At 50.4% G+C, this 17,599-nt stretch overlaps 1 protein-coding gene across 2 annotated transcripts; it reads left to right on the top strand.

Moving 5' to 3' along the window:
* Positions 1-11,142: 11,142 nt before the first annotated feature.
* On the top strand, positions 11,143-17,485 carry HNRNPAB (heterogeneous nuclear ribonucleoprotein A/B). 2 transcript variants are annotated; one of them, XM_057727680.1, is made up of 8 exons: positions 11,143-11,321; positions 11,402-11,638; positions 12,351-12,519; positions 13,245-13,403; positions 13,577-13,708; positions 15,629-15,749; positions 16,476-16,616; positions 16,874-17,485. In XM_057727680.1, the coding sequence occupies exons 2-8, from the start codon at positions 11,424-11,426 to the stop codon at positions 16,942-16,944; spliced, it is 1,008 nt and encodes a 335-aa protein (XP_057583663.1). In that variant the 5' UTR covers positions 11,143-11,321; positions 11,402-11,423; the 3' UTR covers positions 16,945-17,485. The 2 variants fall into 2 exon arrangements, with proteins under 2 accessions (XP_057583663.1, XP_057583673.1); XM_057727690.1 differs by lacking the exon at positions 16,476-16,616 and having other exon boundaries at positions 11,145-11,321.
* The last annotated feature ends 114 nt before the right edge of the window (positions 17,486-17,599 follow it).

Raw genomic sequence — 17,599 nt, 5'->3', positions numbered from 1 at the left:
AAGTGTCCCTCCCACCCCTATTTCAGTTACCCATTTTACAACCATAAGCAACCAATGAGACCCATTTCGTACTTCGCCTTTTGTAGATAGTCCACGTCTTGTCTATATACAAGTGCTTTTCCTCTTTCTATAGAAATGGTAGGATGCTATGCACAGCATTCTACACCTTGGCTTTTTCAATAGGAGATTGTTCCTGTTAAATTTTTGGTGTTTTTATTAGGATAGCATTAACAAATTATTTCATCAAATGTTTATGAGAGGTTTGACATCTTCCAAATGTGGGATCTTCCTGTTTGCTCAGATCTCTTGTATGCTTAGTGTTTCAGATTTGCTGCATCTTTACCTTGTTCAGTGTACTCCTAGGTGTTTTAGGTCCTTCTTTTATATCTTCTGATTGTTGTTGGCATATGCCAAAGCCACCATACTCACATCTTTTTTAGTTTAGAATAGTGTTTTGGGCTTTGGGTTTTCCATGTATATAATCATAGTATCTGCAAATGATGGTTTTATCTACTCTTTTCCTGTTTATATACTTCTGGTTTCTTTCTTCCCTCCAATTGCACTGGTTGTACCTCCAGAAAAGGTTAAATAATGAATGGAAGAAGACACCTCTGTATTGTTTCTTACTTTAATGAAAATGCTTCTGGAAGACGATGTTTGGGTTGTTTTTATAAAAGTTTACCTTATTCTATTTTATCTAGAATGTTTACTAAAAATATATGTTGGATTTTATCAATTGCCCTGTTACTATGTATTGATAAGACTTTTCCCCTCATTTTATCTATTAATATGGTGCTTTATATTAACGGATCTCCTAATATTAAACCATCCCTGTCTTTTTGGAGTAAGCCTTCCTTGTATGATTTAAAACTATTATTAATGTGCTGTTAGATTGTTTGCTTATACTTACTAGCACTCTTCCATCACTATTCATAACTGAACTCAGACTGGTTTTCTTGTACTGGTTGTGTCAAGCCTGATGCCTGAGATGGCCAACTGGAGATGTGGAAGAGGCTGTGGGACCTGTGTGTCTGGAGCTCACGGGAAGGGACCGGATAGGGAGATAGATTTGTGAGTCATTGCATATAGGCAATATTTTGTCAAGAGACTAGTTGAGATCACCCAGGAATTGAGTAGATAGAGATGAAGAGGGGAGGAGGACTGAGCCTTAGGGTGCTTCAACATTTTGAGTTTCAGCCTCTGACAGGGAACCAGCAAAAGAAGTGGAAAATTATTTGGCAATAAACAGGAATGAGGCACTAACACACACTATCTATGGATGGGCGCGGAGAAGGTTATGCTAAGGGAAAGAGGCCAGACACAAAGGCCACATGCTATGTGATTCCATTTATATAAAATGTCCAGAATAGGCAAACCTATAGAGACAAAAAGTAGGGTGGTTGTGGGGGCTGGAGGGGGGATGGGAATGACTGGGTAAGGGGTGTCATTTCATGTGATGAATGTGAAATGAAATCTCTAAACTGAGATCATGGTGATCGTTGCCCACCTCTGTGAATATGCTGAAACCATTGAATTGTGCATTGTAAATGGGTGGAGTTTATGATATGCCAATAATATCTCAATAAAAAGTGTGGGGAAGGAAAAGAAACTGAGAAGTGGCTAGAACGTAGAAGGAAAATCTGGCGACTGGCATGAGGAAGCTGATCCCCCCAGGAGTCAGGGCTCAAAGCCTCACCAGTGGGAGGCTGGTTCTCACCTTTTTGGCAAAATGGACAAACATTAATTGGGGATAAGCGTACTTGCTGGCAACAGGTTCCATTCTGGGACATCGTTCTTCATTGCTGGAAGTAGTTCTGACCTAACAGCCAAAGGGAGGGTCAGTTTTAGAAGAAACACTTCCCCAGGAGGAAAAGATTTACTGGCAGGACATCACAGAGGAAAATAGGTGGCTGCTGGGCCACAGACTAGACTAACCTGACATAAGCCGGTGACTGGACCGAACTTGGCTGGGGAGAGAGCATGACTGGAGCTGGTTCTGGAAAAGCAGGAGCCGTTAGGACTGGGCCAGATGGGTAGGGGTGTCCCTGGGAGGAGGCTCTGCTGAAACAGGGAGTAGTCAGGATTAAGATATCGGATGTCAGAATTGATGAGATTATTGTCATGAAGCTGGAGGGGGAAGGAAGGAAATGGTCCTGGAAATCTGGCCCAAGCCTCACTAGGCCAGGCTGAAGTATCTGCTGAGACCCTTGTGTGTGTAAAGGGCTAGCCAGAGGTGAGCCCGGGAATGGTCCTCACCGGGCGGGACCAGAGCTGTGCGCATGCCCAGGGCACCTGTCGGGTGTGCCGGAAGTGCTGCTATGAGGCCCTGGGAGGGGCAGAGCTGTGAGCCAAAAGGCACTGCTGGGACTGCGGGGGTGTCATCTTGGAGGAAAGAGAATTTGGTGAGGAAGATGGGAAGCTATTCCAGGCAGAAAGACGTTTGTGCTGCCAAAATGATTCAGAAGCCACTGATATGGGGCTCCGGCCAGTGGAGGTAGAGATTGCTGAGGATGCTGGAAGAAGGCGACTGGTGCGGACATCACCCGGACGAGGTACCGAGTGAGATGAGGGAGGCTCGATGGACAGGTATTGCAGCTGGAGATGTGAAGACTGGAAACTGGAATGAGACTGGGGAACTGGAAACGAGTGAATGAGTGACCAGCTCTATGGTTGGCGCTGGGTTTTCACCCTCTTTACAGGCACTAGGGTGCTGACCCGACTTTCAAATGAAGAACACTGAGGCTCAAAAAGGGGAAATGACTTGTTCTAAACCCCAGAGTTGTGTCGCTGGGGAGCTGGGATTTGAGCTGGGCCTTTTGATTCCATAATGAACTCTGGGGTTCCTGTATTGGAGTCTAGGGGGCAGGTGAATGGTCTAGAATAGAGCTGGACAAACTTTCCCTGTATAGGATCAGATAATAAATATTTTCTGCTATGTGGGCCAAGAGGCAAAATTTAGAGAGTATTATGTAGATAAGTAAAAATATAAGAAGAGATGAAACATATTTCCATACATTTTTATTGAGAGAATTTAAAATGTTACTTATGGACACTAACTTTGGGTTTCATAGAATTCATGTCACAAGATACTATTCTTTTGATTTTTTTCAATCCTTTAAAAATATTAAAAAATCACTCTTGGGAATTCCCTGGCAGTCCAGTGGTTAGGACTCTGTGCTTCCACTGCAGGGGACCCGGCTTCGATCCCTGGTGGGGGAAACTACGATTCTGCAAGATTTTTGGTGTTCCTCCCCACCCCCCAGCCCAAAATCACTCTTTGTTCAAGAGTTGTACAAAATCAGACAGTAGGCCAGCCAGATCTGCACTGTGGGCCATGGTTTGCCAATCCCTGGTCTAGATCTGTGCTGTCCAGTATAGTAGCCACTGGCCCCATGTGGCTACTGAGCACTTGAAAAGTATGTGGTACTCTGGACTGAGATGCACTGTAAGTGTAAAATGCACACTGGATTTCAGGCAAGCTAAAAAAATAAGCAAAATCTCTCAATAATTTTTTATGTTGATTACATGTTAAAAGTATAATATTTTGGGTAGATTGGACTAAATTAAATATATTATTAAAATTGAATTTCACCTGTTTCTTTTTAACATTTTACTAATTGTCTAATAATCTTTTTTTCTTTTTTTAAAGATTTATTTACTTATTTGGCTGTGTTGGGTCTTCCTTGCTGCCCACGGGCTTTTTGTAGTTGCGGAGAGCAGGGGCCACTCTTCATTGTGATGCACAGGCTTCTTATTGCGGTGGCCTCTCTTTGTTGTGGAGCACAGGCTCTAGGCACGTGGGCTTCAGTAGTTGCAGCACATGGACTCAGTAGTTGTGACTCGCAGGCTCTAGAGCACAGGCTCAGTAGTTGTGGTGCATGGGCTTAGTTGCTCCCCGCAGCATGTGGTATCTTCCCAGACCAGGGATCAAACCCGTGTCCCCCGCATTGGCAGGTGGATTTTTAACCACTGCACCACCAGGGAAGTCCTCTAATAGTCTTTTAATGTGGCTATTAGAAAATGGTAAATTATCTGTGTGTTTGCATTTGCGGCTTGTATCATATTTCTGCTGTACAGCACTGCTCAGGGAGTGAGACTGGGGGGTGCGGGGTGAGATGGCCCCTCCACTTGTGTTGAGGGAGGTGAGAGGAAGTGCAGCCTGGTATTCAAGAGTGGAGTGTGGGGCCTTGTGGGGACATTGGATTTCATTAAGGAGAGGTGGAAGGGCAAGGTGAGGTGGATATGCAGACCAAGGAGGCTTTTGCAGGACTGGGTTGGAGGTGGTGAGGGGGCTTCAGGGAGCAGTGGGATTGAGCTGTTTGGGGGACAGCTGTGAGAAGCTGGGGCCAAGGCAGCTGACAAGAGGTTCCTGAGCAGCCAGCCAGGAACCAGCTGAGTGAGTGTGGGATGAGGACCCTGCCCTGAGGAACTTCCATCTCTTTACCCCCCTGAATCAGGATATAGGATGACCTTATCTTCCGTTCTGAGCCTTGACCATGCCCCCTACTTGCAGTAGTGGTTTGGCTCATTCACTGGCAGAATGTGGAAATAGAATGTTAAGATGTAGCACTCACCCCCGAACCCTTGCTTTTCACAGCAGGAGAAGGCTTATGGCTGGAGATCATTCCTCTCTCCTCAGCCAGCCTTGGGAGTCCTGCCTACTCTGGCCTTGTGCTGGGAACAGATGTGACTATCAGAGCTGTGGCTCATGCATTTGGAGTTCACGCCCAAGAGCTGGCTTTGCCTTGCCCTCTGGAAGGAGAAAGGGGTGGGAGGTGCTAAGGAGATGGTACCCGCCTGTGGATTCCTGTTTCTTGGCTTGTGGGAGAAAGGCAGGGTTTCCGTGTTCATATTTGTGGTCTCTCATACTCAGCACTTGAGGTGGCAGGATGAAACACTCAGCATGCCTATTGTCTCTTGTTTCCCAAGTGCCCAGGGCTTGGGGGAGCGCTAGAGGTGCTTAGAGGACACGCACATAGAGGCATGGGTTCTAGGCCTGGTGCCACTGGACGTGTTACTCCCTGCTATAGGCTCAATGTTTGTGCTCCCTGCCCCAAACTCGTATTTGAAATCCTCCCCCCTCCCCCACAAGGTGATGCTATTAAGAGGTGGGGCCTTTGGGAGATGGTTAGTTCATGAGAGTAGAACCCTCTTTAATGGGGTTAGTGCCCTCATAAAAGAGACCCCACAGAGCTCCCTTACCCATTCTGCCAGTTGAGGAGTAAGAGGGAGAAGACCGCCATCTGTGAACCAGGAAGTGGGTTTCGCCAGACACCCAGTCTGCTGGCGCCTTCATCTTGCATTTCCCAGCCTCCAGACCATGAGAAATAAATTTCTGTTATTTATAAGCCATGTAGTCTGTAGTAATTTCTTATAGCAGCTCGAATGGACTGAAAGCACTCTCCTTTTTCTGCCCTTTGGTTTTCTTCCCTGGCAATAGGGGTCTGGACTTCATCTTTGAAATGGACCATCTCTTGATCCTTTTCTAGCCATTAGGGACTAATGTACTAGAAGAAATGGACAAAATAGATGGTGCCTCTAGAGGCAGGCGTAGGCGGGAAGCGAGGAGGCCGTCACCTGTGGCGGGATGGCTTTCTACTTGAGAGAGGCAGACAGCGTTTGCCCTCTGCCTTCCTTGTCAGGCCCGGCATTCAAGGCCCTCCACCTGGTGGTTCTGGCCCAACTGTCCAGCCTTACCGCCCATCCCAGCCCTATGCATGGAGCCAGGGTGGTAACCACACACCTGCCTTAGTGTCTCCCATCACCCCTCCTTTCATGGACCATTGCCATTGTGGTACTCACTGACTTCCTGTTTCCTGTGGATAAACAGAACCCTGTGTTGTGGTGCACAAACCCCCTGCCCAGTGACACAGTCTCAGCTCCTCTCTGTCATGTGGGGCTTCTTGCAGTTCTCCAGTCTGTGCTTTCTCAAGCGCTGAGCCTTTGCTCAATTGGTCTCCTCTGCCTGCACCCCCTTCTCCCCCATTCCTGCCTGGAGAATCCCAAGGCACAGCCCAGGCGTCTGCTTCTGTGGGAAGCCTTTTCCTTCCTGCCCACTTCCCTGGTTCAGCTCAAGTCTCTCTTGTGTGTCCTTGTCCTCCTGTGCTTCCCCGATATAGCGTTCATCTCACCACGTGGAGATGAACCCAGACTCCGCTCCTGGGCAGGGGCAGGGGTGGCCTCTGATAGTGGTGGCATTTGGTGATGGTCCCTGAAAGGCAGGCTGACTGAAGGAAATTCCTCTAGAGTTTTCTCCTTTCACTGTCATTAACATGTAGTTGTTGAAGCCTACTGGTACCCAGTCCATCCTTGCCTTCCCTGTGCAAGCAGCTCAGCTTGTTTCTCAGTGTCCCTTGCAGTAAGGCAAGGTCACAAACAGAGTGCCAGCCAATGGAAAGTGAGTGAGAGTGACACATGCCATTCCCAGGCCCGGGCCATCAAGACTCACACCAGCTCCTCCCTGTGCATTTCCTTCTGCCTGCTGTGTGCGAGGACAAGGCCCAAGGGGGCTGGTGGAGCCATAAGGTAGAAGGGGCCTGGGTCCCTAAATGACCCTGTGGAGGACAGCCGCTTCTCTAGCCTGAATACCACAGGGAGTGTTATCTGTAAGAAATGATCTCCATGGCTTTTAGATGTATTTGGTACACAGCATAGCCTGTCCTGACTCATATTCCTGTGGTGCAAACCTGAGTGCAGGTGACAGTAATAAAGACACATTTGGGCCTGGGTGATGGATTGGATAGGGGAGGAGTGGGGCGAGGGGTGTCAAGGCTGACCCAGCCAGGTTCCTGGCCTGCACAGGTAGGGTGGTAGAGGCATTCTTTGTGGCCAAGAACACTGGCAGAAGGTCTGGGCTCAGGGGAACATCATGGGTCCTCTTTTAGACATGCTGAGATTGAGGTGCCTTGAGGGCAGCTCAGGAGAGATATTGAGGGATTGTGACTCATGTGGGTTTAGAGTTCAAAAAACAGATCTGTCCTGAGGGTCACAGTGGTGGCAGTCAAAGCCCGAGCTGTTAGTAAATGAGTGAATATATGAATTGCTGCGTAATCAGAAACTGAGGCTCAAAGGGAGAGTCCCGCAGATGCCCCCTGACTTAGTGGCAGTGATAAACCACACACACAGAACCTCCAAGGTGGCTCTGATGTGGAGGCACTGCTGCCTTTCAGAGGGGAGATGCACATTTCCCAGTTTCATAGGCTGTTCCCTGACCTGGTCAGCAGCAGTGCGTCCTGAATCTGTCCCTATCCCAATGCCCCATGCCTGGAATGCTGTATAAAAGTGAGAATCCAGCCCCAGGGACCTGGGAAACAACAATAGAAATTTATGGTCTCACAGTTCTGGAGGCTAGAAGACCAAAACCAAGGTGTTGGCAGGGCCACACTCTCTCTGAAGGCTCTAGGGGGGAATCTGCTCCATGCCTCTCTCCTCACTTCTGGTGTTGCTGGTAATCCTTGGTATGCCTTTGTGCTATAGACTGAATGCTTGTGTCCCTCCAAATTCATATGTTGAAACCCTAATCCCCAGTGTGATGGTATTTAGAAATGGGGCATTTGGGAGGCAATTAGGTTTAGATGAGGTCATGAGGGTGGGGCCCTCATGATGTAATTAGTGCCCTTTTAGGAAGAGACATGAGAGAGCTTGCTTCTTTCTCTACTGTCTGCCATGTGAAGATACGCTAATAAGATAGCCATCTGCAAACTAGGAAGCAGGTCCTCATCAGACATCTTGATCTTGGACTTCACAGCCTCTAGAACTGTGAGAAATGTTTGTTTTTTAAGGCACCCAGATCATAGTATTCTGTTATAGCAGCATGAACTGACCAAGGCACTTAGTTTGTAGACTTACCACTCCAGTCCCTGCCTCCGTCAGCCACATGGTGTTTTCCTTGTGTCTGTCTTTGCGTCTTCTCTTTTTACAAGGCACCAGTCACACTAGATTAAGAGCCCACCTACTTCAGTCTGACCTCATCTTAACTTGATTACATCTGCAAAGATCCCAGTCCCAAATAAGGTCACATGTCTGGGTACCACAGGTTGGGAACTGAACAGATCTTTTGGGGGGATACAATTCAACCCAAAACAGATATGTAGAGTAAGTAGGTGAGATTTGGGAAAAATATTCCAGGTAGAGGGAACAGCAGGTAGAAAGACAGAAGGGTACAGATGAGTTCCAAAAAATAAATCAGCATGGCTAGAGTGGAGAGCTGGGCATGAGATGTGACTGGGGTGGCTCAAGCCACAGGGAACAGTCAGGCTTGGCTAGGCTACAATTAGAGATAAACCCCAAATCTCAGTGGCTTGACCCAGTAAAGTTTCATTTCCTGCTCACATCAAGTTTGATGTGGGTTGAACAGGTGTTCTCTATAATGTAGCTCTGCCATGCAGAACACTGGTCTCCAGGGGAAGAGAGGTCTGGGGCAGGCGCCCAGTATCAATTGCTCAGGCCTGGAAGTGACTCTTACACTCAAGATGAAGAGAGGTTGGAGGAAGGGGGCATGGATTTCTGCAAGCCCCAGCTGTCTCTCTCACCGGTATTCAGGATTAAGACTTCATCCTCAGAGTATTGGGAAGCCAGCCAGCATTTTCACTCAGAGTGTGACAAGATCTGACTTGTGCTTTAGAAAGTTTTCTCCAGTTGGAGCCAGAGTCAGCCCAGAAGTGAGGGAGCTGGAGCCTGTGCAGCTGTGGTGTGGGAAGTGGCCCCCATGGGAGTCAGCCACAACAGTCACAACAATTTGCAATGAACTCCTGCCGTTTCCACCTTGCGGGCTCAGCCAAAAAAAGAAAAAACAAAATTGATGTAATTTAAAAAATTTTCAAAATGCATTTTGTGTCTATCCTCTCTATTTTAGATCGATGATTGTACACATTCTTACACATATATTGCCAGACAGCCTGAATCCCCAAAGCCAGGGGACTTTACTCTATGGGCCTCTTAAGGGAATTTGGGGTGTAACTGGGCTCCTTGCTGATTTGAGAACCTCATTGTTATAGAAGATGCTCTCAACTCATGTCTCTAACTAAGATCAAATAACAAGAGTTTCTTGTGTCAAACAGCCCGGTTGCCCTGCTTCTGTCAGAAGCACCCTTGGGTGCAATATAAAAGCATTCTGTGCTGAGACTGACCCCCATTTGTCTGCAATTCTTTACGGTTTATAAAGTACATTCTAAGCCATTGCTTCATTGGTGCCTCAAAATCATTTAATCTGAGATCTAATTTAGACCAAGGAACTCAGAAGCTCAGAGCCCCCTTGTCCTACAGTAGTCAGGAGCCCTGGAAACAATGTAGAGTTGGAAGTGCTGGCTTTGTGGCCACAATTTTAGCTGTGTGATTTCAGTGTTTTGGTGTATAAACTATGGATAACTGCGTGCAAAGTTATTTTGAAGAGCCAAGAAAGCAATCTTGGTGAAAGTATTTTGCAAACTGTGAAGCACCATCCAAATGTTGTTATCCTCAGACTTGACATGTCATTGAAAGTGCTTCCCAGATTGTGCTAAAGGAATCCATGTGGACAAGAACAGGAGATTAAGTGGATGTATGCCCTCAGTAGTCATGTCCTGTGGCTACACTTGACCTTGATTGCCTAAATTTTCTTCATTGCTTGGGCAGCTCTGCCCATCATTGTCTGTGACCCAAACCCTGGCCCTTATTTATGCGGGTGGGCAAGGGCTGGGGTGGAGGTGGGGTGGAGAGTTTGTAAGGGACTTCCCTGCAAGCCTTACCACCAGATTTCAGACCAGGGTTTTATGGAGATTCATGAATTCCAGTTGTGGAATCTAGCCTGAAAATGAAATGGTCAGGCGAGCCTTGGGATGAGTCAGAGGCATTTGTTCATCTGGGGTTGGGTGCCCCAGGTCTAGGGGGTTGATACCTTGGAGGAAATGCAGCATTGCGTGGCTAAATCTTCAGATTTTTTTTGAAAATTATTTTTTCCAAATGTGAAACTGTGACATATTACGTTCTCATGGCAACTCTACTGGCTGGTTGGCTTAGGGAGTGAGCCTTGGGCCAGGATTCTGGGCTTGTTTTCTCATTTATAAGTTGGTTATGGTACCACCTTCCATAGGGTTGTGAGGAGACCAGATGACAAAACAGAATGCCCAGTCCACCACACCGGGCCTGGCAGCAGGATTCCAGCGGGAGACGTCAGCTACTTGCGTTCTGCTGTTATTTGGTAATCCCCAGGCTTCAGAGGTTTTAATCCTGGTTCATTTGGGGCTCGTCACTCAGATGATTAAAAGGAATCATGGCATTACGCAGGCCTTTCAAGCTTGGTGGGCAAGTAGATAAATATTAAGGGGTTTTGTAGATTAGAAAAAGAAACCAATTCTTCCCTTCCCCCCAAACTTCACGATTTCACGGGTGGTATATTTTTCTTACAAATAGATTTCAGCAAAAATAAATGAATTAAATGAAAGATTTTAAGTAATCGAAAGTAAAAGTCCAATGCTAGTTGTCAAGGTGGCGCCAGGCGACCTAAGACTGGGTAGCACCGTGGTCCCACCGTTTCTCCCGCCACATCCCAGCAAAGTACCATTGGCAACAGTCACCCTGCGAACTCCGCCCCCTCCTCGCTTCTCGCCTCCGGGGGAGGCGGCAGAAGGAACGCGTGCCCCTGCTTTGAATGCACCAAGGTCAAGGGGGAGGGCGGGCTCTGTCCCAATTTCTCCGAGCTATGCCGAGGGCCTTGGAGGACACTACGCGCCAATCTCGGAAGCCGGGTCCCGCACTTCCAGCTGCGGCGACCTCGGCTTCCTCGAGTCGTTTCCTCTTTTGGGAAAAGGAGTGGCCAAGACCGCCAGTGCTGGATTCGGGCGCACCAGGACGAGGGACTACGGCCTGAGAGGGCGAAGGGACAGCCTTGCGCCCCTCCGCCGCCGGGCTGCGGCCGCCGGCCACTCAAGACAGCGCAGGCGGACCACCAGCCCGGGCGACCCTCAGCAGGGCAGCAGCTCGCGCGGATTCTAAGATAAGGACAAAGCCCGCCCGAATCTAGCGTGCGCGCGCCGCCACGGCCAATGGGGAGGTGGCGCGAGGTTGAGTGACGGGCCGGCGAAGCCAGTGAGCACGCGCCTTGTTGCGAGGTGGACTCGGCTCCGGCATTATAAAGAGCGCCACGAGTCGGCATTGTCAGGCGGCGGCACCGCGCGGGCCAGGTGGTGGTTTTGGGTCGGTGGGTTGCCGTGCGGCGGCGGCGGTGGCAGCGGCGGCTCCGTCGGGAGACGGGGGAGAGGCCCGGTAGCGTGAGCGCGGCCAAGCGCGCGGCGCCTTCCCGGCGGGTGGGCAGGAGCGGGCCCCGCGGCGTCATCGGCGGCGAGGTGAGCGGCCGGGCCCCGCGGGCGGCGGGCGGGCGGGCGGGAGCGGCGCCGGCCTGACGCGGCGCGACCGCTCGTTGCAGGAGCCGCGCGCCTCGGCCTAGCATGTCGGAAGCGGGTGAGGAGCAGCCCATGGAGACGACGGGCGCCACCGAGAACGGACACGAGGCCGCCCCCGAAGGCGAGCCGCCGGCCGGGACGGGGGCCGGCACCGGGGTCGCGGCGGGCGCCGGAGGCGGGAGCGCGGCGCCCCAGACCGGCAGCCAGAACGGCGCCGAGGGCGACCAGATTAACGCCAGCAAGAACGAGGAGGACGCGGGGTAGGTGCGGCGGGCCGCCGGGGCCGCCGCCTTTGTTCCGGGGCCGCCTTTTGTTGGCGCCACGCGGCTGGGGGAGGGGCGGGGGCCGGGGCCTGCTCGCCGCCCGCAGCCCAACCGCCCCGCGCCGCCCGCCCGCCGCGCGCCGGACTTCGCCGGAGTTTGTTGGGTAGACTTTGGCGCCGCCCCGGGGCCGCTGGCGCGGGGCCGGGGGCGGGCGGCCCGGAAGGGGAGTGTGCTCGGACCCGGGGCCGGCGGGCCGCGGGCTGTGTGGGCGGAGTTGGCGCGCGCCCGGGCCGGCCTCCTCCGCCTGCCGCCGAGGGCGGAGTCACGGTCTGAGCTCGGGCTCGGCCCGGAAGCCTGGAGTTCCTTGAGAGCGAGTGCTCGGAGGTGGCAGGGCCTTAGCGTCCTTAGATCGGCTTCCTTCCAGTTGTTAGTGCTCAGGGCCTAGCTCTCTGGCCATGTTGTGCTTGCTTTCCTCTACCAGCCTGGGGGGCTGCGGAGTCAGCTGAGGCTTTGTTAGGGTCAAGGTTGGGATTGGAAGGGTAGTGGAGATTCGTTAACATTTTACAGAGGTAGAACCCTTACGGGCTCTAAGGGTAGACCGTTCCGAATGGTGGGCTTATTTCAGTGAAAGCTCTGCTAGGGCCAGTCCTTCCAAAATCACAAAATTCTTACAAGGCTTGTTGCCATGTGTCTCACCCCACCATTTCAGAAAAATGTTCGTTGGTGGCCTGAGCTGGGATACCAGCAAAAAGGACCTAAAGGATTATTTTACCAAATTTGGAGAGGTCGTTGACTGTACAATAAAAATGGATCCCAATACTGGCCGGTCAAGAGGGTTTGGGTTTATCCTCTTCAAAGATGCAGCCAGTGTGGAGAAGGTAAGCTGGGTACTTTGTAATCAGGAGTCTCAGTGTATTTTAAGAGGATACCATTCTTAGACCATGATTGGCTTGTGTGTTGTGCATGTGGTTGAGTGCTTTGGGAAAAGCAGAGAGGTTGGGTGCTCTTCTTTTTGAAGGGATTAAAAATAGAGATTAAGTGGAGGAGTGAGTGTGGGCTGGAGTGGTCCAGGAAGATTATAGTGGACCATTTATTATCTTGTGCCTGTTGTGGACCCCGCTGAAGCAGACATTTCATTGAGAGGACTAGGAGAGAGGCCACGTTTGCTAGGAGATCAGCTTTATTTTAGCCTCATTTTGCAGAAAACAAACCTAAGTAAGGCTCAGAAGGTTAGGTAGAAGAGATCACATAGCCAGTAAAGGGTGGAGTGTGAGGATTCCAGCCCTAACAGTCTAGCTCTAGCCTATGCTTTTAATTATTGCTGCTTTACTTCTGGAAGAGATAGGCCTTAAATTGGGGCTGCTTGGGTAGGAAGAGGGGGTGCACGGCATGGGCAAAGACTTGGGGGGGTAAGGATAGATACATAGGTGTTTAGGTAAACCAGGTGAAGTTTGCAGATTGTGTTGGGAAGTTTTGGGAGTAGAGTTTGAAGGGGATGAAGCACATTTTGTGTACCTGTGTTGGAGTGTTGTGGCTCAAAGAGAAGGTCCTTGTCCAGGGTTGTGCTGCCGAGTTAGAACCCAGCTCCCTTCTGTTGGAACAGGTTCTAGACCAGAAGGAGCACAGACTGGATGGCCGTGTCATTGACCCCAAAAAAGCCATGGCCATGAAGAAAGACCCAGTAAAGAAAATTTTTGTCGGGGGTCTGAATCCTGAAGCCACTGAGGAGAAGATCAGGGAGTACTTCGGCGACTTTGGGGAGGTGAGTGTGTGGCCCCTGGGAGTGGCCTGCCTACTGCACTGAAGTTGCCTTCTTCCTGGTCTTTGGCACCTTGGCTGGTTGGAACTGTTTTTCACTCTGCCGTTCATGGGCCTTTTCTCCTGTGAGTTCCCTGTAGGCTCTGGGGTAGGGTCCTGAATTTTGCCTGTTTGCAGATTGAAGCCATTGAGCTGCCAATGGATCCAAAGTCAAACAAAAGACGCGGCTTTGTTTTCATCACCTTTAAAGAAGAAGAACCTGTGAAGAAAGTTCTGGAGAAAAAGTTCCACACCATCAGTGGAAGTAAGGTAAGGTGTCCCTAGCTGTGTGTGCTTGGTCTTCTGCTGCTGGAGAGCTGGCCTTTGCAGGTGTGGATTAGGGGTTGGGTTACCTCCAAGAGTTCTCCAGGGTAGACCTTACTGTTTTTCTGCACTGTCTGGGTCCTGATAGGGGCAGGTGGTCCTGTCCTTCACAGAGCTCCTAGGCTGGTAGGACAGGATGTGAGGGAGGCAGAATACTGGAGGACAGGAGGCTTCTGAGGGCAGGGAGTGTGCTGAGTAGCCTCTTCAATTCCTGACTTAAAGCTAGAGGTCAAGGTGTTCTGGATCTAGAGTAAGTCCTGCAGTTAAAGATTTCAGAAGATTCTCAAATTGCCATTTACTGTTTTCTTTTCTGTGCAATCTTTCCTGCTTTGGAGATTGTTGCAGAGCTTTTCTCCTGTCTTTATCCTCTCCACAACCAAATCTCTTTTCATCTCCATCCCCTTTGGTCACTGGTTAAATTAACTCCCACCCCAAAGATCCTTTCCAGAGAGTTCCCAGGGTCCTGGCCAGCTTAAATCCAGGGCCAGTTTTGACTTAAAATAAGCAGTCCCGTGGAGTGAAGGGCAACTCTTCTCCCCCGCCCCCACTGAATTCTGGACAGGAGAGAGGGTAGGTGTTCTCCAGGTGGCCTAGGCAGTTGGGAGTTGAGGGTGTGGCCCACTGGCAGGGTGTGGCAGGTTCTGCCTGAACAGGAGTGGCAGCCAGATGAGGTGGCCCACCTAGGGTGGGGCTTCCGAAAGCTTCAATCCTGGCTGGGAATTTAGAAGGATTGGATTTGGGATTGGGTCCTTAAATTTTATATAAAACGAGATGGGATCGTAGGGCTGTTGGGTGAGACCTCATCCATTAATGGTTACCCCAGTGGACAGTTATATGGAAGGAGGCCTTTTTCTCTGTGCCATGATGTGAAATGGGCATGAAGAGCCTGTTAGGGCACCGTTAGTCAAACTGCTGGTGGTTGGTCTTGAAATAGGTGTATTCAGCTGATTATATTCAGTATTTTTAACTTAGTAGGATAGAAAACAAGATTGCATTGCTTGGTGGGGGTAACTTGCCAATGTTTTGAGTATGTTTGTATGGGGACATCTTATGTAAAATGGTTGTTTAATTGGTCTTAATGGGATAGTTAACACCAATTAAACAGTTATGTGTCAGTGGGCTTTCTTTTAAAAATACACTTAAAGCAGGAGCAGTGGAAGGTCCACGACGCTGCTCCCACCCACAGTAGGCAGAGTTTTGAGCAAAAAGGAAATTGACTCTTTGGGCCCTAAGGGGACACAGATATCTGGCCCATCCCAACAGCAGATCAGTGGTTAGAGGAGGAAGGGGGAGCAGTATGACCTTAGGGAAGGCTGCCCTGAGCCTCAGTGGCTTTCTTCCTCTATAAGATGGAGGTCAGGGTTGCTATCTCAATAGCATTTGAGTATTGAGTGGGATGCTTTATTTCTTCCAGAAGGAAGGAAAGAACCTTCTTTCTCTGAGATCCCTTATTTGGAAAGCATTCTCTAAGTCCCTTGCCTAAGGTGGCACCAGATGACACCTGGTGTGGTGTCTTGCTACACTGGACTGGCATTGGCGCAGCTGTTCCTCTCCTCCCACTTGTTAGATGTGCCCAAGGGAGACCATCAGCGGACCTATGGGTGTATTCCATTATTTCAAGCACTCTGGGGAGAGGCTTGAGCCAAGAAGACTGTTGTGTGAGTTTTGGTCTGTGTAGGTTTTGGTTTGTCTAGTTATGGTTTGGAGAGCTAGTCCAAGTGTGGTCGTGTGCCCCCCCGCAAGCATGTGTGCTTGAGCAGACAGAGAAGACCTGCCACCTGAATACTAGTCAGCGAAGGCTTTTGTGTACATTCCCTGCCCAGGGCTTGTTCCACTGCCATGACCCACTGTTCTCTTGACTTTCAGTGTGAAATCAAGGTGGCTCAGCCCAAAGAGGTTTATCAACAGCAGCAGTATGGCTCTGGGGGCCGTGGGAATCGCAACCGAGGGAACCGAGGCAGCGGTGGTGGTGGCGGAAGTGGAGGAGGTGAGTGGAACCCAGACGAAGATGGGTCCTGTTTCCTTGCCTGCATGGAGCTTCTGTGCCTGTCTTGGGGGCTCTGGCCTCTGGTGCTCGGTGCAGCAGGGTGGGCAGGATCAGGAATGGTTTTCTGGGTTGAGGCTGTGCTGCTGGTGCTGGTGCTGGTGCTGCTGCTGCTGCTGCTGCTGCTGCTGCTGCTGCTGCTTGGAGTGGAAAAGCCCATCTCCTGTGGTCTGGGGCCCCAGGGCAGAGGGACCATCTGAATCACACTCCACGTTTTGAGGGGCAAGATGCGGTGTGCTTGGCTCTGTGGCTGTCCTGAGTCTTGGTACACCCGTGGGTGGGTGGGCTGAAGGGTAGGGCAAGGCTGTGCCAGGCGCTTAACCTCCTTCCATCCCAGGCCCCTCTGACTCCAAAGCCTGAACTTCATTCTTTTTAAGGCCAAGCTGCCAGGGAGGGTGGGGGTGTTGAGGGTGATTTTATGAGAGTGAGCTGCCTCTGTTGCCCCAGTGAAGTTAGTTTTCTGTCCTGGCCTGGCCTTCTTATCCCCAGCTTGGGTCTCTCAGGTATAGGGCTGGGCCCAGGGCCCTCCCTCTACACCAGGACAGCAGCCCATTGGCTTTTCTGAGTTGCCATAGTAACCTCGCCACCCAAAGGGCAGGATTTCCTCCATCCTAGCTCCTGCGTGTGCTAAATGGTCCATGGGCCCCTGTGCCCTGCTCCCCCCCACAGGTCAGAGTCAGAGTTGGAATCAGGGCTACGGCAGCTACTGGAACCAGGGCTACGGCTACCAGCAGGGCTACGGGCCCGGCTATGGCGGCTACGACTACTCGCCTTATGGCTATTACGGCTACGGCCCCGGCTACGACTACAGTAAGTAGGAGAGAGGGAGGCCCCCATCCACTCACCCACCCTGGGAGGCAGGACAGACAGTGCAGGGGCCACTGGCAGCAGGGGCCACTGGCAGCAGGGGCTTTGGAGTCGGAGAGGCTGGGCTTTGTGGCCTGGCTTGGTCACTGGAGCGACCCAGTTTTGAGTCTCAGGAAGGTGGGGAAAGACATTCAAGCGCCTGGCACAGGGGTAAACGCTCAGTAAGCTGTAGCTGCTCTCATTGTTGTTCTTGTCCCTAGGTCAGGGTAGTACAAATTACGGGAAGAGCCAGCGACGTGGTGGCCATCAGAATAACTACAAGCCATACTGAGGCTTCGGCAGGAGTGCCCGACTGACCGCACACGCTTTGTTTGGATACTGAGTGAACACAATTATGTACCAAATTTAACTTGGCAAACTTTCTATGGCCTGTCCCATGTGCATCTTATTTAAAAATTTCCCCCTGGAAATCACTCTCCTGTTTAATATTTCCAGAGCTCTAGTTGTTTTAGGCAGCGTGTGGTGTCTCAAGAGGCCAGAGCGGCATTATGGGCTCATTTTTATTACCGGGTTACCCAGAACCAGATTGGAGGGTCTGCTTCCTGCTGCCACTCTGCAGCCTGGACCTGTGGACCCTGGTTGTAAAGAGTAAATTGTATCTTAGGAAACCAGTGTCACCTTTTTTTCACCTTTTAATTTTATATTATTTGTGTCATACATTTCCTATAATGGAAGTGTTAATTTTACTGTACTTTTTGGTACCTTTCGGGAATCTAATGTATTGTAAGGTATTTTACACGTGTCCTGATTTTGCCACGACCTGGATATTGAAGCTATCCAAGCTTTTGAAATAAAAATTTAAAAACCCCCAAGCCTGGGTGAGTGTGGGGTACACTGTTGGGGGGGCAGGTGCTCCAGAGCTCCTGCATCCTCTGTGACCTAACCATATCCTGTCCAGCTTATATAACCACACACTGTCCACATCT

This window comes from Hippopotamus amphibius, chromosome 1, assembly GCF_030028045.1.
Source record: "Hippopotamus amphibius kiboko isolate mHipAmp2 chromosome 1, mHipAmp2.hap2, whole genome shotgun sequence".
NCBI classification, from domain to species: Eukaryota; Metazoa; Chordata; class Mammalia; order Artiodactyla; family Hippopotamidae; genus Hippopotamus; species Hippopotamus amphibius.
The sequence above is the reverse complement of the archived record's forward strand: the minus strand, read 5'-3'. Positions and strand labels throughout refer to the sequence as shown.